Source organism: Ctenocephalides felis, unplaced genomic scaffold (genome assembly GCF_003426905.1).
Source record: "Ctenocephalides felis isolate EL2017-DRISC unplaced genomic scaffold, ASM342690v1 CF-g0.4_SCAFFOLD_03572, whole genome shotgun sequence".
NCBI lineage: Eukaryota > Metazoa > Arthropoda > Insecta > Siphonaptera > Pulicidae > Ctenocephalides > Ctenocephalides felis.
The window spans coordinates 45,726,690-45,749,920 of NW_020539726.1; the positions used below are offsets into that span (position 1 = coordinate 45,726,690).

General features: G+C 30.4%; 2 protein-coding genes across 2 annotated transcripts; one reads left to right on the forward strand and one right to left on the reverse strand.

Annotated features, from left to right (window-relative positions):
* Nucleotides 1–5,875: 5,875 nt before the first annotated feature.
* LOC113387751 lies at nucleotides 5,876–9,081 on the reverse strand. The gene is made up of 5 exons (XM_026625127.1): nucleotides 9,014–9,081; nucleotides 7,135–7,250; nucleotides 6,351–6,476; nucleotides 6,162–6,284; nucleotides 5,876–5,997 (listed from the first exon to the last, which is right to left on the reverse strand). The coding sequence occupies exons 2-5, from the start codon at nucleotides 7,247–7,249 to the stop codon at nucleotides 5,930–5,932; spliced, it is 432 nt and encodes a 143-aa protein (XP_026480912.1). The 5' UTR covers nucleotide 7,250; nucleotides 9,014–9,081; the 3' UTR covers nucleotides 5,876–5,929.
* A 5,743-nt stretch (nucleotides 9,082–14,824) lies between these two features.
* LOC113388595 (5-hydroxytryptamine receptor 1E-like) lies at nucleotides 14,825–18,172 on the forward strand. The gene is made up of 5 exons (XM_026625963.1): nucleotides 14,825–14,834; nucleotides 15,117–15,336; nucleotides 15,400–15,495; nucleotides 17,507–17,649; nucleotides 17,955–18,172. Exons 1-5 carry the CDS (start codon nucleotides 14,825–14,827, stop codon nucleotides 18,170–18,172), a joined length of 687 nt encoding a protein of 228 aa, XP_026481748.1.
* Nucleotides 18,173–23,231: the final 5,059 nt, after the last annotated feature.

Consider the following 23,231-nt stretch of genomic DNA (forward strand, 5'->3'; position numbering starts at 1 on the left):
GCAGCAATGCCACGAAAAGCCATCTGGATTTGAGATTTATAACTTCAAGTGACATTCTGATATCATACTGCTCGATATCAAGCTGGCCGCGATGTAAGTCGAACTCGGGACTAGGGTTTGCTAACCAACGTCTTCACCAGATTTTTCAATCTAGATTTTTTTAATTCGGTACGGGAAGTTCCAGCAATTTGCCTCAAGGCACAATGCCATACACTACTAGTTTAATAAGTTTTAATAAATAATAGTTTTATAGTTGATCCATATTGTATTAAATGCTATATTTTAAGCTAACCAAGTTTTCTATCAGATTTTTTCAAAAGCAAATATATCAACAAACCGTGTTCTGTAGGGCTGTGAAAGCCCAGTGGTCGACGCGTAAGTTTTAATTTTTAACCGTATTACACTAGTAGTTAGAGTCCAAATTTTGATCCTTATTTTTGTGTGTAGATTATATTTATTAGATATTAGGTGCATATCTAATAGTGTTGGCATATATATGTTGCAGCAGTGCCCACAAAAAGCCATTTTGATTTGAGAACTATGACTTCAAGTGACAATCTGATACCAGGCTGCTAGATATCAAGCTTAGACACGATGTAGGTCGATCTCGGGACTTTCTGATCCCTTTTTTGTGTGTAGATTCTATATTTTGCATATGTATATCTAATAGAGTTGGCATACATATGCCACAGCAATGCCCACGATAAGAATTTTGATTTGGAATCTATAGCTTCAAGTGACAGTCTGATACCATACTGCTTGATATCAAGCTTGGCCAAGGTAGAAGAATTTATACTGTGCATAAAGTACTCAAATATATTTTTATCCCGATAAGTGAATATTTTTATCAAATCCTTTTATAATTTTTTTTTCTGTTGCGATGGGGTCACGGTCTACCTCGTTGGGGTCAACGAGTTAAACAAACAATTCGAACAGAAGCAGAAATTTGAATTGCAAATTTCTTATTCTCATGCGAACAACATAGTTATTGTCAGACGATTTAATATAAATAAACAACATGATTTGATTTAGTCTTACTTGGGAAAATATCTTCAATTAAATTTCCCTATATCGTCAATACTACATCAGTATGGATCAGAGGTATGGACTCTTATTCTAAGAAAATTTAGACAAATACTAACTACTAATGTGAAGGTTATAGACGTGGGCTAGCTAGCAAACCTAGTCCAGAATTCCATGCCAACCTTGATCAGCTTGATATCAAGCAGTATGATATGAGATTGTTACTTGAAGTTATCGATCTCAAATAAATGTGGTATCGTGGGCATTGCTGCAACATACATATACTAACACCATTAGAGATACAAATAATATCCAATAAATATAATCTACATACAAAAAAAGGGATCAGAGATATGGACTTTAAAAACTATCGACAAATACTAACTACTAGTGGACTAGCTAGAAGTTAGTCCCAGATTCTACGTCAACCTTAATCAGCTTGATATCGAGCAGTATGATATCAGATTGTCATTTGAAGTTATAGATTTTAAATCAAAATGGCGTTTCGTGGGCATTGCTGCAACATATATTCGGCCACACTAACAATAACTGATGAATATAATCTACATACAAAAATAAGGATCAGAAATATGGAAAATTCCGGGTTCTATCTACATTCCGGCCAAGCTTGATATCAAGCAGTATATCAGATCGTTGCTTGAGGTTATGGATCTCGAATGAAAATGACTTTTGTGGGCATTGCTGCAACACTGTTAACATTTTATAATATTTATTATGGTTTATGCTAAAAGAACTCTACTGTTGAGCAAAGTAAATTTAGATTTCATTAAAGTCTCTACTGATCAGCTAATTTAACTTGCTCGTAAAAGGGATAAACTGATTTCTATCTTAACTGGGTGTGAGTGGCATTTTGTCTTAAGGCAAGTTGCATAAATTCTTCTTGAATGTGTAAATCAATCGCCATTAGCAATAAGATTTTACTTGTAATTAATTTTTCGTAGGCCTATAACATTTTAGGATGTTCATTTCTTTAGACAATGAATCTTATCACTGTGCAAGTTTCATTAATTACGAAGAAACGGCTTGACTGATCTTTGTCAAAAACAAATCAGGACTATTTTCTTTGGAACAGCGATTGAATTTTCAAAATTGGTTAAGGATTTTTGTGGACGAAAAATTTAGCACGTTTCTGCTAATTCTAAAGAAACGGCTAGTCTAAACGTCTTACAAAAGTAGTAAATGCTAGTTCTTATTGAGCTTCATCAAATGGCTTTTCGTGGCTTTTTTTTAATTTTAAAAATCGGTTCAGTCGTTTTTCAGAAAACGTTGACGAAACATCTATCTATGTTACAATCATACTTTTTCCAATTTTGGTGTCAAACGATTCAGAATGACTTGAGACACAAAATTAGCAAATCGGATTTTCTGGCGATAATATATATTTTATTGGTACAATTTATTAATAATATATTTTATATTCAATAAAAATTATTCTTACCAGTAATCCATTGGATGAATCGGCCAGGATCCATTGTTTTTTTAACAACAAATCAAATTTAATAGTTTTTAATAAGTTTCCTGAATTTAGCACTAATTTATGAGCCACTTAACACAAATATTTTTTTTAATTATCAACAGTAATTATTTATAAATAGTTATTTTAAAATTGTTAATTTTTTTCACAGTAACTCTAATTGTTCGTTTACTTAAAATAATATTAAAAATGGTTAATTAGGTAAATTTATTAAATTAATTTCAAGATAATTATTTAATACAAAATCTCGAGCCTAATTAATTTTAATGTTTTCAAATTGTTTCAAAAAATTATGGAAAAATTCAAACACTTGTTTTAAAATTTATTAGATTTATCTTCTTTTTGTTTTTTGAATTTGTCTTTAATTGTTTATATTTATAATATATATTTATTAATTATCAAAAACACAATCATATAAATATTCCAACTTTTACCAAAATTCTATTTTAATTACATATGACACCAAATTATGTAACTAATCACTTTGTTTTTAATAACTGTATTATCACTTATAGATTTTTTTTATTAATAAATATTTATCACTTTTTTCAAAGTTTTTTTCCAAATATAAACAAAGTACGTCCTTTTATCAGTTTGTTCAAAATACGAATAAGTCGAGAGCGCGATGCGTAGTCTTTGATAACACGGAACGCCCCACTTCTGTCTCTAAATCAGAAGACAGGGCCCCATTTAGGGCTCCGAAGGGATAAAGGACTGTTATGTCAATTTTAAAAAGGTGAACAAATTATTTATTATTGTTTGTTTAATTATTATTGAAGTTTTGTTGATTTAAACATCGGGAGGTTCATGACGAACTCCGTTTCGCCACCAGATGGTTTCGTGAGAAAGATGAATAAATTTTTTGTTTGTTTCATATTTGAAAAGGAAAAATTTGATTTTATTACACAACAGTAATTAATTTATTTCGATTACAAAAATGAAGTGTTTTTTTAGTTGAACTTCTCTAAGTCAATGAAAGTGAATCAGCAAATTATCCGTTTCATTGAAGTGCTCTTTGGTAAACCACATTTTTTGTTTTTTGGTCTGACGATAACACAAACAAAGCGTATGGTTTTCCAACTCGTGATCAGGCAACGTATAACTGCCAATGTGAAAAACAATGAATTTATAAATAATCTATTTGAAATTTATCCCGCAAATACTAAGCGATTGGCCTTGCGACTTGTTATTGCGAACGCAAGGCGAACAGGAAATTGCAATCGTTTGAAGCCAAACGGAAGACCAGTCGGAATCATTGGTATGTCACCAAATCGCCAGCAATTTTTGATTGAATGGTGAAATTCGGTGCGTTGACATCATTTTTCTTTGTGGCAAGAATTGCTCGTTGACTTAACCATGCATAATTCTGATAATTCTTACTAATGTCATTATTCGAATTTTTAATTACGGTGCGTTAATAAATTTGCATTAAGGCACGATGCCATGCACCACTAATTTTCTTAGCTATAAACCTTGCGGAGCCCGAGACCTTTCCAACGAATGCAAAATTGTTAGGAAGGAAAACCCGACTTATTTTTATATATATGTAGATAATTAGTTGATTCGTAAACACATTGCCATTGATTGATTTATAAAATTATATAAAAAAATATATTACTATAATATTTTTGCATAGTCCTATAATATTTTAAGGCAAGATTGTGCAAGTGAGAGAGCGTACGAGTACATATGCGAGAAAGAGAGAGCGAGTACTTGTGCGAGAGTACGTGTGGCACGAGTGTGAGTGAGAGAGCGAATACGTGTGGCGGAATATGAGAGAGATGCAGAATGACACGTACTCGTACGTGTGCGAGAGAGAGAGATCATATATTTCTAAAAATCGTAATTTTTTTTTTTTTTTTAAAACCGTTTGTGCTATTTAAGGGCAGACAAAGCAGTACATTTTTCTGCAGATATCGATTGAGAACGATAAATATTGCACTGTTCTTCTTATATAAAGTAACAAATGTTAAAAATATTTTTCAAAAATATAAATTAACTTTAAATTTACCTAGTTTTTAGGTTAAAATATCATTATTATTGCATAAAAACATTTGATTCGAGTGAGTACCAATGCGACAAAGATAGAATGAGTAGGTGTGCGAGTAAGAGAGCAAGTATAATATTAATGCGAGAAAGAGAGGATGAGTACGTGTGCAAGAAAGTAAGCGAGTACGGGTACCAGAAAGAGAGCGAAATTACGTGTGCGAGAAAGAGGGCATACTAGAAATAGATTTGAGTACCTGTAGGAGAAAGAGAGGAGTGTGCGAAAGAGATAGTGAGAATAAGTACTTGCTTTGGACAAGAGAACTAGTGCCAGAAACAAAGTTTGAGTTCGCAAAAAAGAGAGCGAGTACGAATGTCATAAAGTGTGAATGAGTACGTGCAAGAAAGAGAGCGAGTACAAATGCCTGAAAGAGAGTTTAAGGTGTCAATTCAACCCAATCAAATAAAAATGTTATGGCAAGGCTATGTTACAATCATATGTCAAACCTATCTTCAACTGACAAAAAATCTAAGTTTAAGACGTTTATTAGGTTTTACATATATAACCTAACTTCCAAAACGCACAAACAGTTTCATTAATAACACATATACGTGAAATTAGGTTTTATCTAAAGAAAACGCCTGATCGCACAGTGAATACATAGCTTTTTGACAGTTTATTACTACCACCAATTCATACGAACATAGCCCCGTAACATGGCCTTGCCGTAACATTTTTATTTTATCGGAGAATTTGTTCCTGAATATATGTAGAAGAAAGAGGGCCTGTCAGAATACGAGTAAGAAAGAATGAGTACGTGTGCGAGAAAGAGAGCGAGTACGAATGAGATAAAGAGAGACTCAGTATATGTTCGAGAAAGAGAACGAATACGAATGCTATTATGAAGTTTGAGTACGTGTGTGAGAAAGAGAAGGAATACATGTACGAAAGACAGAAAATGAGTACATGTATAATAAGGTTTTATGTGAAAAAACGCCTAATCGAACAGTAAATACATAGCTTTTTTGACAGTTCTTACTACCAATTCATACGAAGATAGGCCCGTAACATAGCCTTGCTGTAACATTTTTATTTTATCGAAGAGTTAGTCCCTGAATGTGTATGCGAGAAAGAGAGCCAGTATGAATGCGAGAAATATAGAATAAGTAAGTGTGCGAGAAAGAGAGCGAGTAAGAATGAGATAAAGGGAGAATGAGTACGTGTTCGAGAAAGAGAGGGAATATATGTTCGAGAGAGAGAGAGAGAATGAGAACGCGTAAGTTTTATGAAAACTTCTTACAAAATAACAAAAATTCTACTATAAAATACACAACATTAGATGTTTCAAATTAAAACAATTCTTATTTATTGTTTATTGCTAATACTGAGTGTACAAATACATGAGTGTATAGTTTTTTCTAATTTTACAACAATTTGTATGCTGTCATCAAAAAGCTGATGATGACTCCTGATGCGCCCATCATTGCAGCACCTGGAATTCAATGATGAACATTAAAACTATTCTATTTTATCTAGTTAAGATGTTATCCTAGTTAAAACGCGTTTCATGCGGGATATGTACAATATGTACTAAAGTAACGTATTATGCGAAATGAGAAATTGTATTAGCATAATTTTACTGTATTTAATAATCACCTGAACATTTGAATCCATCTTCTTCAACGACTGGAAATTCAGGTTTGCATCTGCATTCTCTTTGGTCGTGACAGTATGCGTTTTCTATGCAATGGATATCGTAGTAACATTGTTGAGTTACGGCTGGAAATTAATAAAAATTAATTAATCAATAATAAATTAAATTTGATTTTTTTTTTTCGAATTTACCTCCAACGCAAGTTTTTCCTTCTTTCGGTTCAATCATGTACCTCATCCTGCACTCGCACTGGTCCAAAATGCAGTCGTAGGCGAAGTCTCTGCAATCGGTGGTTTTTTGGCAATAACCATTCAATTCTGAAAAAAATATAAAATTCGGTGTAAGTGTCATTTTGCCTTAAGGCAAGTTAATAGACTCAATCAATAATGATTGAGATTTAGGAACTTAATAAGCGCAGTGGCTTTTAGAAATCTTTGAAAAATGTTCATGAGGAGAGTGATCTTTGTTGATCTTTAAGGAATGTTCCTAAAGGTAATTATGTTTGGAGATCTTTTACAAACGTTTCTAAGGATAATTATCTTTGGAGATCTTTTACAAATGCTGCTAAAATCTGTGATCTTAGGAGATATTTAAAAAAAGTTCTTGAAGACAGTGACTTTTAGATCTCTTCAAGAAACGTTTCTGAGAATAGTCATCTTTGGAGTGTTTCTGAGGAAATTTATCTTTAAAGATCTTTTACAAAAATTGCTAAGAAAAGTGATCTAAGGAGATCCTTAAGAAACGTTTCTAAGGATACAGATTTGTAGATTTTATACAAAATCCTCATAGTTATTTGTTATAGAAAATATTATTTCTTGTAATCAATAATATATAATTATTGTTTACCTTACCCTGTTTTATTAATTTATAATCCAAATCCTGAACTTCTTCGAATGCAAAATGAAAAGATTTGTTTATATATTTATTTTTATTAACAATTATAAATAAATAATATGATAGTTTGTAAAAACTTGCCTTCTCCTTGTCTAAACATGAATCCTCTGTCTATCAGTGTTCTGTTATTGGCCTCGTTTTGGCAATTTGTCATCACTGCCAAAAGGGACAAGACCAGCACTGCTTTAAGGAACATTCTGAAAAAAAAATCGAATTATATATACATATTTATATTTATATGAAATTTTATGGAGCATCAATTAGTGGTGTATAGAAGCTTCCTATATTAGAAAAAAACTGTATGGTTTAGTATGAAAATTTCGAATTTTGGACAAAATCATGAAATGTTTTTGAAAAATAATATTTTTTTGTTAAAATGTAAAGATCTAAATCGTTTGTTTTCAGTACTAATTCAGAACTCTAAATTGTATACAAACCATATACAAACAAATAATATATTTTTGTAGTAATATCACTGCATACTGATGCAAATCTTACAATTAGTCTGATATTCAAAATATTTTTTTTTTAACTTACCGAAGGAATTGTTTATGTAATATTTGCAAATTTCAATGTTTTCTGAATGTTTGAAGTCATTCTGAATCGTTTGACACTGAACTTGGAAAAACTATGTGTATGAGAGCAAAGTATGTGTTTTGCAAACGTGTTTTCAAGAACGGTTGAACCGATTTCAAGATTTTAAAAGACATTCGATAAAACTTGATGAGGATAAAATCTTATTTATTTTTTTGACCCGATTGACCTAACCATAACTTCCTAATTTAATTAATTATACTTCATACTTATTAATACCAATTCGCATAAAGTACATAGTTCGCCCTAAAATGTTATAAGCCTGGTTTTATTATAAAAACTGGTTTTATTATAAAAAATTCGTAAGTTTGAATTTACGAGCCTATTATTTCATGATCATAATTTGAAAAGTTGCTAAATGTAAATACTTATTTATATAACAATCCACTCATTTATATAACTTGCCTTAAGGCAAAATGCTACTTACCTCTAGGTATTTTTTTAATTAATTTTTCTCAGGATTTAAAATGAAATCGATAAATCGATAGAATTTACACTTAAATAGCAATCTGGAACGTAGAAAGATGTCTTTACAAAAAACAAAAGAACTTTATCAAAAACCAAAGAACTAATTGAAAATATAATTCGAATGTTTTTGAACCATCAAAATTGGTACAGTCGCTCTCTCCAACAAATGCAGATTTTAATACATTAAATAATATACTCATATATACATATGAGTACGTTTTTTGATCAGAATACCGAATGAACTTTACAAGAGATGAAAGAAGTTTCTTCAAAAATACAAATAGAGTGTTTCTGAACTATCAAAATTGGTACAGGCGTTCTTTAAAAAAAAAATGCAGATCCTCATATACATATTTATTCATGAGTATGTTTTTTGATCAGAACACCAGAAGAACTTTACCAGAAACGAAAGAAATATAAATCGAGTGTTTTGTAACCATCAAATTTGGTACAGACGTTCTCTCCCTAAAATGCAGGTCCTAATATACATATATACACATGAGTACGTTTTTTGATCAGAATACCAGAAGTACTTTACCAGAAACGAAAGAAATATAAATCGAGTTTTTTTTACCATCAAAATTGTTACAGACGTTCTCTCCAAAAATTGCAGATCTTAACATACATATTATACGTATGAGTGCATTTTTTGATCAGAAGGTCGTGAAACGCAATAAATAGCAAAATTTCGATTTTTTAAGAATTTGACATATTATGTAAAATAAATAAAACCAAAATAATAATATATATGAAATAAATTTTTATCAATGGTTACGGTCATCACTGATTTGGAATTCAAAATCGATATCAAAACAAATACGCATTTAATATATTGATTACATAATAACATCATTAATTATTTGATTAATTATATTATAATAATTAATTTTATACTTACATGAAACTTTATTATTAATTTTCACAAAAAATCAAAAACTTATCACAAATGTTGACCAAAACTAGTCCACTATGTTAATGTCAGGTGTGAAAATTGACTAAAGGTGTTCTCTGTATTTTAGAATATAGATTAGATATAGATTTAGTGGCCAGAACAGGGCCGCATTCGATGGACAGAGGACATAAACTAGGCGTAAATGGCATTTTGGTTTTTCAAATCAATTGAAAAACATATATTTAATTAAATATATATATACATAACATTTTGTAAACTTGTTACTAGGGTATAGATATTGTGTCCTACTTATCTGATATTAAAAATAATAATATATATTCAAATAAAGAGTATATGATATAAATGTGACAAAAAGAAGTAAAGGTTTAATACTTACTTAATAAAGAAATCACACAACAATAAGAAATTAATATATTAATTTATAAGTAATTCATAACTACAAGTATATTTAACTATATGTAAAACGCCACTCAAAGATACTAATAAGCATAATTTGTTATAATTATATTAATTATTTATAGCTTAATTTATATAAAGAAAAGAAAGATTAATGCACGAGTTTGAGGTTATGTTAAAATAATTAACATCTTATCTCGTATCAAATATTTGACTGTCATAATAACCGTCATCGTTTCTTTTTTTTGCACATAAAACTAATAACTATAAAAGAATTTTTACACTTTATTTATTAATTAAGCGTAAAATGACATGAGATATGATCACATAAAAATTTAACATCTTGAATTATTGTAACTGAAACGTCAAATTCAAATACAAAATGGCCGACTGTTTAACAAAACGCCAACAACGCAAATAAATATTTTTGACTCGAAAATTTTATTATTTTTAATCCTGTGTATATTATTTGATAGTAAATATGTTTTTATAGTTTATTATTTATATACTTTTACTTTATTTATGAATATAAATTAATAAAATTGATTAACTATATTTGCAGATACAAGCTAATGCTGGTACACCTGCGCGAACACAACTGCGAAGATTGTTTAAAACTGAACTGACGCTTTAAAATCAAAATGTCGGATGTACATAGTTTGTGAAAGTTGAATTTTTTATTTTTAATAATAATACAGTGATTGTGGACGTGTATATTGTTAATTATTAACTTTTAGTGTTATTTAATAATTTGTCGTAATTATTAATACAAATTGTGTAGTGAGTGCAATTTTGAAAGACTTTCTGGGATGCTTCAACTAAAGGTAAGAATTTTGTCAAATTTACATTAAACACGTTGATAAAGTAGTTTTATTGATTATAAACATATATGAAAACGTATTGGTGTTTGATATATGTATATAAAAGTTTAGAAATATTGAAATTTTTGCATCTAAAATATTTATGTGTACTGTTGGCTTTTTGTTCAACAACCAGCCATTTTGTATTTAAATTTGACGTTTCAGTTACAATAATTCAAGTTGTTAAATTTTTATTTGAACAAACCTTGTGCTATTTAACGCTTAATTTATACATAAATTGTGAAAATACTTTTATAATTATTAGATTTATATGCAAGTGAAAGAAAACTTTGAAGTCAATTGTGGTAGTCAAATATTTGATACGAGGTAAGATGTTTTGTGTTTTAATATAGCCAACAATCTTTGATGTAAAATTTTTGAATCTTTCTTGTACTTTTGTTTATATAAATTATGCAAAACTCTTTATGTATATAAGTACACGTGCGAAACATTTGTATAGTAAACTAGTTTCAAAAAACAAACCTTACTGATGTAGTAATTGTCTAAAAACTAAAAACTGATGTAGTAGTTACCCAAAAACTAACTTTACTGATTTAGTAATTTTCTAAAAACTGTACTTTTCTAAAAACTAGTTTTCCAAATACCAACTTTACTGACTTAATAATTTTCTAAAAACTAGTTTCAAAAAACTAACCTTACTATTAACTTGAAAAAAAAAACAAGTTTCTCAAAAACTAACCTTACTGACTTTGTAATTATCAAAAATCCAGGTGCAAAAAACTCACCCTACTGACTTAGTATTTTTTTTTAGAAACTAGTTACTAAAAACTAACCTTATTGACTTAATAATTTTCTAAAAACTAGTTTCCCAAAACTTAACTTTGTTGACGTAGTAATTTAACGACCAAACTAAACTAACCTTACTGCAGTGTTTTCCGAACTTTTTTTGTACTGCGTCCCCTGCTCTAATAAAAAAAAAAATTGTTGCGCCCCCTTTATTTTTTTGCAACAATTTAATTTTATATATATTCAAAAAACTGATATTATCTGACTACAAATTAATATGCAATATTATGTAACGATATGCATAAAAACTAATTATTTTTTGTTTATTTTTTAAATTTATTATAAAAATTTTCAATATTTTTAAAAATCGTAGTTTCAAAAATAGTGGAAACAGATAAATACTCCTTAAAACATTTTGGCACCCCTTTGAGAGGACGCGTCCCACAGTTTGGAAACCGCTGCCTTACTGACTTAATAATTCAACGCCCAAATTAACCCAAGGCTTATTAGGTTTTGGATTTGCTTTATCATAATTTGAAAAAATATTGAATAAGAATAAATTAAGACAAATTGCCACTTACACCTAATTAACTTGTCAAAAAATAAATATAGGTTTTAGCCAAAAACACACCCGATTTGCTTATTTTATTTATTCTCGACGTTTCAAGTCATTCTGAATCGAATGGCATCAAATTTAGACAAATTATGTGTGTGTGTATGCGTGTGTGTGCCGATTTTTGATCTTCCGCCACCTACACCTAATTTATTATTTCCCTCGTTCGGCCCTGTCCGGCTGCGCCCGTCGATGTGTTCGTACGGAATGCCTATTCATACACAATAGATTAAAAGTTTTATCAATAAAAACGATTCATGATAATTTCCGAAGTGAAATAATAAATCAACACAATCATTATATTAATAATAATTCGACACTAATAATATTTTTAGGAAAACTTGAAAAACAAACGATCATTCTTGGTAATCGATAATAATTGATAATTTATTTTATTATATGAATGATATAAATAGTGTTGATATGAATATCATAAAAATAATTAAAGCAATATTGATTATAAACAATTATTATAAACAATAATTAACTAGTCAACCATTGGGTTGCCAACTCTAAAGCCATTGCTCATATGTTTTAAGTTTTGATTGCTGTTACTAGTATGAAAATAATTAGGGATAGGCCAACCAATGGGTTGCCTTTTGAACAGTTACATAGTTAACGCGTATTATGCGAGAAAGCGTGTTATGCAGTATAGGGACAATATATATTGTCCTGTACCCACGTCTACAATTTTTTAATATCCTATACTAATATTTACTATTTACCTAAAAATAATAATTATTGTTTTTTAAATTACTCTTCAATTATAATATCTAAATTACATTTTTCTTAGTCATAATTTAATATACATTATCACCAGGGACGCTCCTGGGATTCTCAGCGCCCGCATGCCATTTTTTTCTATCTTGAATTATATTGAAAAAAAAAAACTATATTGAAAATTTCATATCCTAATCTTGTATTGGCGCCCCCTAACGCGTGCGCGACTGGCCCTGATTATTACTTAATTTCATATATTAGGTTGTCAAATATCTCCCTTCCGCTTTTTTGCTATTGGTTTATAATACAAAAAGGCGGAAGGGAGATATTTGACAACCTAATATTTTGAGTGAATTAATTTGTCAAATCCTGTTCCTATGTGTATCATTCAATCTGCCATACATATACTGTATTTTATATTATTTTAATTTCTGGCACATCTCAACTGCTTTTTGGCAATAATAATGTAGATATTTCACTTTTTTCTAATATTGTCTAGACTCATAAGTAAATTGAAATGTTTGGCAAGTGGAAGTTTTCATTTGTTTTCAATGCCAAACAATTCCTCAAATATTTTCAATGTCGACATGTCGTTGTTTGCAATTTTTCCATTTATTTCTACAATCTAGCTATATTTCTATAATCACATACATCCTAAAAAAATCCCTTAACAAACTTCAGAAAGATTTATCAAAATCCGAATAATCGTTTAGAAGGAGTATATTTACATACATCATTACAGAAGAATTTTATATATAAGATATATATATATATATACAAATTACAAGGGCAGGCAAAAATTAGCGTATTAAGCGAGAAGTTGTATCAAGTACGATCGTCTTATAGGGTTCTACTGTATTTATATAATTGCGCATAAAATGTGCGCAAAAAATGTATAATTTTTGCAACCTGTAAGGTTCATTCGAATTCTGTTATTCGTCCTGGAATCATAAAGACTTTGTCGTCGGTCGGAAATACATCATCAAAATAAATAAAATTACATAAGTAATAGTATTTTAAATAATGTTATAGTATAATGAAGTAGTAACATAAATTATAGTCCGAAATAAATTTAAAAATTTCTTATAATGAAGTGATGACAAATGAGTTATAAAGTTGTTCTAGTAACAAATTGTTCAACAAAATTAATGATATACATTTCATTTAGCTTCATTAACCAAACGTTTATAAATATTAATATAAAATTAAATTACATAACTAATTTCCTAAAGTGAATTAAACAAAATTATTAATAAATCATAATGCAACATAAATTTAAAAATTCATAATAATTGATGTTTTAGTAAAAAAATGTAAACAAATATAATGTCTCAAATTTTATTAATTTTATGCGTTTGCTGTTTTTAATACTTTAAAGTTATTTTAAAAATAGTTCAGTAATAGTTACATTAGTGTGAATTTTTTGTTAAATTAGTAGTTAATGTGTTATTTATTATTTTATTACAATATATGTTTATTAATTGTGAGTATTCCGTACAAGAATGTATGATTTTGTTATCAAGGACGTCTATGTTTTTCGAAGTTTTATATTTACACGAATTTTATAAACGTACTAGTTTTGAATCAAACTATATTGTTAAAGGTGTTATATAATTAATTTATAATATTCTAGAACTAATATTACGTTTGCAGGAGTTTATTGAAAAGGGACATTATTTTTTTATGTTTAAAAATTTTCCATTACTCATTATTTTCAACTTTTGCAAGAAGTCTGTTTTCTAATTTTGATTCATCTACTAATGACTATAATTTGCTAATTTTATAATTATGTTTTTCAACGTCTCAAGTCATTCTGAATCGTTTGTCGACGAAAAAGTATGCGTGTGGGAATCAAAATTTTAACTTCTGTCGACTTTTTTTTCAAAAACGGCTTAACTAACTTCAAAAATTTTAATGTTATTGGATGAAACTGCATAAGAAGTTTTGTTGATTAAATTTGATAGACGATCAGACTAGCCGTTTCTTCAAAATTATCAAAAAAAAAACTCATTTTTTTATATTTACATGTTAAAAAGTATCTAAGTACATAGTTGCTCTCCTTAAAGATCTTATTTCTCGCATCAAAAATATTGTGCTTATACAATTATATTTAAATAGATTGACAGCAACAAATAATTTAAAAATATTTTAATTTTTATTTAGACTCACAAACTTCTTTAAAAGATTTATTACTCCTACAACCATTCTATCAGTTTTAATATTTTTTTATAAATTGCAAAACAACAACAAAATGTGTAAAATTACTTAATATTGTAATTGTGTCAATTTTGTAAAATCATCCATAATAATCTTTATATGGTGTTCTTACAATATAACTTAACTTTTATATCAAATTTAAAATATTATAAGCGTTAAATTATATTATATTATTATATATTCTCAGAATTTGCTCATAAAAAGGACATTTCTCGATTTAAGTTCCATTCTATTTTTACAAAGATGACAGGGTGTATTTCAACAACAACAACACCTTTTTATTCTTCAACGAAAGTGCTTTTATCGAATCCAATAAACAATATAATTTATTCCTAAACACCAGTGCTTGTTTTTATAATAAAATAAATTGTGAACTCATCCAAAATCTATCAACACTGCCTGATATCGGTTTTCGTGAATCCGTCGAAAAAAGGATCCAGGAAAATCCATTTATTATCCTGGAAATAATCGGTAAGGTAATAGACTGGTAAATGGTCACTACTTGTATGTTAATTTGTCTTTGATTTTTTTCTAGGTTTGTGTTGCTTGGTTTTGGCAACAGTCTTCGGGAACGCCCTGGTGGTCCTGTCGGTGTTTCAAGGTAGTTGTAGAAGTTTTTGCAAATTGTGTCCTCAAGAAAGCACCTACAAGCCTCCTCCTTCGCATTATTTAATTGCCAGTATTGCTTTAGCTGATTTAGTTCTGGGGCTTTTTGTTTTGCCCTTGTCTTGTGCTAGAGAAATTGCTAAAGATTGGTAAGTAGGAAAAAACTACAATGAAACTGGTTCAGGAAGGATTTTTTATTATGGTTTGTTTAGGTACATGGGGGAAGTCTTGTGCAGTTTCTGGACAACTCTGGATGTTCTCAGTTGTACTGCCAGTATTATTTCTTTGTGTGCAGTTGCTGTCGACAGGTATGTTATGGACTACTTTAATATTATTATTAGGTACAAGATGACCCGACAGAGTTGTTCTGTACTCATGTCTACAATTTTTTAATATGATATACGAATATTTACCGTTCACCTGAAAATAATAATTATTGTTTTTAAATTACTCTTCACGCCAAATCGCATATACATTTATAACATCAGCGATGTTAAATGTATAACTGCTTTAAATAAAATGATGAGTCCTAATTCCCACACTATATTGGAAATTGAAGTCTTTTAAACGGTATGACATAACCATAACCATAACATTACACTGATACTTCATGTTGGATTGAATTAATTTAATTTTTTATTATTTAAGATGTCCAAAATTGCATCTTAAACTTCTCCTAATCGATATCGTGAGGGCCGAATTGTATGTATTCATCTTTACTTTCCCATTTGTTGTTATAAAGTGAAATTTTTACGAATTTTAAAAATATTGTGGAAGGATTAGTATAAGATGTAAAGAAATGATTTATATAAAGAAAATTTAATATCCCAAACTTGTGTTGGCGCCCCCTAAGGCGTGCGCTCGTATTTTTCGCATGCATCGCATTAAAGGTAGGACCGGCCCTGATTAATACTTAATTTCATATTTTAAGTGAATTAATTTGTTAAATCCTGTTCATATGTGTATCATTCAATCTGCCATACATTTTATATTAATTTAATTTTTGGGACATCTCAGCTGCCTTTCGGCAATAATAATGTAGACATATCATTTTTCTTATTCATAATCTTAAATTTATTATACATATTCTAATATTGTCTAGGTTCATAAGGAAATTGAAATTTTTGGCAGATGATAGTTTTCATTTATTTTCAATGCAAACAATGACATGTCGCTTTTTGCCATTTTTTCCACTTATTTCCACAATATTGCACATACATCCCAGTACTTTATAATCACATACATTCTAGAAAATTTCCTTAACAAACTTCAGAAAGATTTATCAAAATCGAATAATCGTTAAGGAGGATGTATGAGATAAAGAAAAGGGCTGTTTTTAGGGTTTTCCCTGCAATTATTCGATTTTTTCTTCCTGTAAGAACCATCCTTGGACTTCAACGAACATTTTAACAAAAGAATTGGCCAAATTGGTCCAGGCGTTGTTGAGTTATGCGCTTACCAACACATTTTGCGAATCATTTTTATATATAAGAAGATAAAATATATTCAAACAATTTTCTTGATGAGCATTCCATCATCAGCATCATGATAACAATGTTCTATTTATTGTTTTGATGGTATCATCAGTTGATTTTAAACACATCCACTACTAAGAGGGCGTCTATTAATCATATGATAATTTTTTAAAGGATTTTTGGACCCCCCTTTCCCTTGGTGATATTCAAATTAACCCCGTTCTCCACCAAACATCACGAGAAAAATTGTAATTAGTTTTTCTTTGAAAATTTTTGGATTTTTTTAAAACAATTAGGTAAAAAATAAATACTCGTAATATCTTGCTATATCCTAATTAATCTTGCGTGATTAATGGTCGCCCCTTAACCTTATATTTTGCTTATACTTTCTCCTGTGCTAAACATTTTTATGAATTTTTAATATTATAAGATTCTGATTAGATTGGCATTTCCAATGACTATAATAAAGCAAACTATTTTTTGCAAAGACCAGATCTAATAAATCAAGTAATGGCCAGACCAAAAAAAATTCGGATAATTGTCTTAAAAATCATTCCATCATCAGCTTTATGATGAGAATGTTCTATTATGATTGACCCATTTCTTGGACCTAATAAAATTGTGTGAATTTTAATTTGCAAGTTCTGTGGTAAAAATAGAGTAATATTCCAAATTTCTGTTATACCAATAGTTATACCAATCAGATTTAGATTAGATTATCATTTGCATTGACTATCAATAAATCCAAAAGCCAAACAATGTCTTAGATTTTATGTACAATGTTATGTACTTGAAGAATTAAATGTGGCTTACAAATATTTTTTTTATTATTTTGTTTTTATAGGTACATTGGTGTATCAAGACCTCTAAGTTATGTAAAACTGGTGACAAAGAAAAAAACAAGGCTATTGATTCTTGGGATTTGGCTCGTATCATTTCTAATTGCTGTGGGACCACCCTTGGGTTGGAAGGACCATAAAAGTGATGGTTAGTAAATTTTTGTATATAGAAATCTGATTTGCTAAATTAATTGTTGAGATTGCAACTCAATTTATATTGGTAAAACGAGCCAAGTATAAAAATAATAAAAAAAACTCGAACAATTTAAATGAAGTATACACTTTGAAGAAAATTTATTCAGAAGATGTATCAGTGAAGGATCTTTCATAACCAATTATAGCAAGAGAATAATTAGCAAACAAAAACCCTCAGTTTGCTATATGATATGAATATCTCTGTAGATTGTGTTTGCAAAATTATTCCTCCTTAATGTTTTTATTATCTTTTTCCAGGTCACTACTTTCCTCGGTCCTTCCATCGACATCACACAGGAGCAGATTGTCATGTTAATAAAGAATTGGGATACGTCATCTTCAGTGCCACAGGATCATTCTATATACCAGCTTGCATTGTTATTGTCTTGTACTTGCTGATTTATCGAGTGGCCAGGAATCATGCTGAGGCCATTAGAAAAGGTTCGAGGATAATGAATAAACAGCTAAATTCATAGAATGGTCAGAAATTCAATTAATTGTTGACATAGTTTGTTGTTATTTATTTTATTGCACCTAATGTTTTGCAGAAATGATTATAAGTCTTTGTTAGATAGATATAATTCTGGCACACTTGTTGTAAATTACAAATTAAGTTATTCTGACCAAGTTCTTTGGTGTCAAATTTATCATCTTCATCCAAGTGTTGTCAAATTAAGTATTGGATGATCTTGAACAATAATTTTAATAATTTATATAAATAACTAGCAAACCCGACGAACTCCGTTTCGCCACCAGATAGTTTCGTGAGAAAGATGAAGAAATTTTTTGTTTGTTTTATATTTGAAAAGGAAAAATTTGATTTTATTACACAACAGTAATGAATTTATTTCGATTACAAAAATGAAGTGTTTTTTAGTTGAACTTCTCTAATTTTAAGTAAATGAAAGTGAATCCGCAAATTATCCGTTTCATTGAAGTGCTCTTTGGTAAACCACATTTTTTGTTTTTGGTCTTAACACAAACAAAGCGGATGGTTTTACAACTCATGAACAGGCAACGTATAACTGCCCATGTGAAAAACAATGATTTTCTAAATAATCTATTTGAAATTTATTCCGCAAACACTGAGCGGCCTTGACCTTGCGACTTGTTATTGCGAACGCAAGGCGAACTGGAAATTGCAATCGTTTGAAGTCAAACGGAAGACCAGTCGGAATCATTGGTATGTCACCAAATCGCCAGCAATTTTTGATTGAATGGTGAAATTCAGTGCGTGTACATCATTATTCTTTGCGGCAAGAATTGCTCGTTGACTTAACCAAGCATAATTCTGATAATTCTCACTAATGTCATTACTCGAATTTTTAATTACGGTGCGTGAATTCCCAGCAATCTGCATTAAGGCACGATGCCATGCACCACTAATTCTCTTAGCTATAAACCTTGCGGAGACCTTTCCAACGAATGCAAAATTGTCGAAATCGGTTCGTGCGTTCTGGAGTTATTTCGTCAGGAAGGAAAACCCGTGTTATTTTTATATATATAGAAAATTAAGAGATGTATAATAATATAAACAAATTGTTTTTGCAGGACAGTTTGTGGCAAACAGTGATGTTACATTAAGAATTCATTCAGGAAGAAATTCCAGTGATACACCGTCAATGGTAAGTGAAATATTTATTTATAAATTTATTTAAAAATCGGTTAACGTCTATACATTAACTCAGTCATTTACAACAAATAATAAAACTACCGAAACATTATTTAAATTTTTATAACTTAGTTAACAACTAGTCATCTTTACGTGTAACTACCACATTAACATCAGCAGTCTCATTAGCATCTGCACAATCCCCATTGATGGCCTTCTGTTCCAAATTTCCCATCACATGAAACATCTCGACATCATTGTCAATTTCACTGATTGCAGCAAAATGCATGCCTTTAATTATATCATCCACATCAGCATCAATAGATTCTGTTGAGATACCTTTTTCTATATCGTCACATTCGCTTGTGCTGATTCTACAATGCTGGTCATCCAGTTTATTCGAACCTTGGGTAAAAAATAATTATATGTAAAGAATTAATAAGATTGCCAAAGTTTGATGATCTTACCTCTTCTGTTATTTCTGTCTTGGAATCTGCTTTGCTGGTCTGTGTTTCCACGTTCCATGTTTCTTCCTCTCCTCGAAGGGCATTCTTCAGGGTTAGAAGAACTTGCTTGCATACTGAAAGGTTCTTTGTTGAGATTTTTTGGTTCTTTGGGAGACAATCCAGAACAGGTAGGATCTGATAACTTTGATAGCTTGGGACGACATTTTATGTTGGGCTGCTTGAGATTTCTGTTGGAAAGATAATAAGGATTTTCGTAATTGGATTAAGTTCAGGAGGAAATAGAAAAAATGTGCATGGAGAATGTACCTGAACATTTATTGTAAAAGTTGCATCAACTATAGTTCAAGTTAGATTTATATCTTTTTCAGAAAATTTATAACAGTTTTAGATAATCTACAATACTTTCAGACGCTTGACAACATTTTCAGACAATCAAATACATTTTGAGATAGCTTACATTTTTAGATGCTTGGCAACATTTTCAGATAATTTAGAACATTTTCAGAAATTTTACATTTTAGAATTTTTTTTAGAGCATTTTCGGACAATTTAGAATATTTTCAGGCAATTAACTACAGTTTTAGACAATTTACAACATTGTTGGACAATGTACAATATTTTTTGACTACTTGCGACATTTTCCGGTTACTTACAACATTTTGAGATTACTTACAATAATTTCAGATTACTTACAATAATTTCAGACTACTTAGAACACTTTCAGACTACTTGCAAAACTTTCAGACAGCTTGGAACTATTTTCAGACAACTTGGAACTATTTTCAGACAACTTGGAACTATTTTTAGACAACTTGGAACTATTTTCAGACAACTTGGAACTATTTTCAGACAACTTGGAACTAATTTCAGACAACTTGGAACTATGTTCAGACAACTTGGAATTATTTTCAGACAACTTGCAACACTTTCAGACAACTTGGAACTATTTTCAGACAACTTGGAACTATTTTCAGATAACTTGGCACACTTTCAAACAACTTGAAACACTTTCAGACAACTTGCAACTATTTCAGACAATTAGGAAATATTTCAGACAATTTGGAACTATTTCTGACTACTTGCAACATTTTTAGGTAATTTGCAACACTTTTAGACGACTTGCAACACTTTTAGACGACTTGCAATACTTTTAGACGACTTGCAACACTTTCAGACGACTTGGGACATTGTCAGACAATTTGGAACACTTTCAGACAACTTACAACACTTTCAGACCACTTACAACACTTTCAGAAAACTTACAACACTTTCACACCACTTGCAACATTTTCAGACAACTTGGAACTATTTTCAGATAACTTGAGCACGTTTAGACAACTTGGAACAATTTCAGATAACTTGAAACTATTTCAGACAACTTGGAACTATTTCAGACAACTTCAAAGTATTTCAGAAAACTTGGAACACTTTCAGACAACTGGAAACACTACTTTCAGGCCATTTAGAGCACTTTCAGACATCTTGGAACTATTTCTGACTACTTGCAACACTTTCAGACTACTTGCAACACTTTTAGATTATTTAGAATATTGTCAGACAACTTACATAATTTTCAGACTACTTAGAACATTGTCAGATAACTTAGAACATTGTCAGACAACTTAGATTATTGTTAGACAACTAAGAACTTATCTATTAAAATTATTGTCTGACAACTTAAAACGTTGTCAGGCAACTTAGAACACTTTCAGACAACTTGGAACACTTTCAGACAACTTGAAACACTTTCAGACAACTTGGAACATTGCCAGACAACTTGGAACATTGCCAGACAACTTGGAACATTTTCAGACAACTTGGAACATTTTCAGACAACTTGGAACATTTTCAGACAACTTGGAACATTTTCAGAACACTTAAAATGTTATCAGACAATCTATAACCTTTTGACTTACAATATTTTTAGACAACTTGCAACATTTACAGACAATTTACATCTTCAGGCAATCTCAAATGACAATGTACAAAACTGTCAGACTATTATAATATTTTTGGACAATCCACAATGTTTTTAGAGAACATATAACATTGGCAGAAAACTTACAACTCTATCAATCAACTTACTACATTTTCAGATAATTTTTAACACAGTTTCACAAAACCTGCAATATTACATTTCCCAGTTTAGCACAACCTTGTTGGAAGCCTCATTAGACGATTTACTTCAAAATTTAAACAAATATCTAATTCCATATTTTGTCGAATATTAATACTTACGATTGGAAACACTTTTAGACAACTAAGAATATTGTCCGACAGCTAAGAACATTGTCAGATAACTTAGAACTTACCACACAATCCAAAATCTTTTCAGACAACTTACAATACTTTCAGATAATCTGCAACATTTTTAGACAATTTACATCTTCCGACAATTTCAAACGACAATGTACAAAACTGCCAGACTATTATAACATTTGTAGGCAATCTACAACATTTTCAGACAACTTACAACATTGTCCGACAACTTACAACATTTTCACAAAACCAGACAACTTTTAAAACAGTTTCACAAATCCTACAACATTATACTTTTCCCTGAACGTTTAGCGCAACCTTATTGGAAGTTGCATTAGAAGCTTTACTTCAAAATTAAACTAATATCTAATTCCACATTCTGTTGAATATTAATACTTACTTGGATACTTTTCTGAAGGACAAGTACTTCTCCAACTTGTGCATTGCTCCATAATTGTGAAAAATCTTCTGTTGTTGCTCTAAAAACATCAATCATGCATCAATAACCATCTTACTGGTGATTTTACCATCTATCATTCATTTACCATCTCTGATGCCTTCGCAGCTGGCCATTGCTGCAGCAGCCTCAGCATCCTCCTGAGACACCTTTTCCTTGCTGAGAGCCCTCAGAATCTTCTCATTTTTATTGGAGGCATGCTGCTTGGCTCTGCTGCTCCATTTATTCTTGCTCCAAAAGTGACGACTATTGGACTCCCTGGTTGCCAAACAGCAACAACTTGCAGAAATTGGAGCAGAAGACGAGGCACACCTGGGTAAAGGATAGATGGGCAATTGTTAACTTCCCGAAGGAGGAGTTTATGTTTTCATCAAAAAATACGATTCGCTAATTTTATGTTATCTCCACGTTTCAAGCCATTCTGAATCGAATCAGACCAAATTTGGAAAAAGCATGTGTGTGTGTGAACAGATTTTTTTCCGTAAATCGACGTTTTCTCAATAATGGCTGGACCGATTTCAAAAATTTAAAAGCCATTCGATGTATCTCGATGAAGACTAGCGTTTATCAATTTTGCGCGACGATCAGCCAAGCCGTTTCTTTGTAAATAGCAGAAAAGTGAAAAATTTTTTGTCCACGTTTTAGCCCGCAGTTCTGAATCGATCTTGAAAATTCAAAACCGTTCGATAGATACTGGTTGGGAATCGTGCTGCTTAGTTTTGGTAAAAATCGGCCGAGCC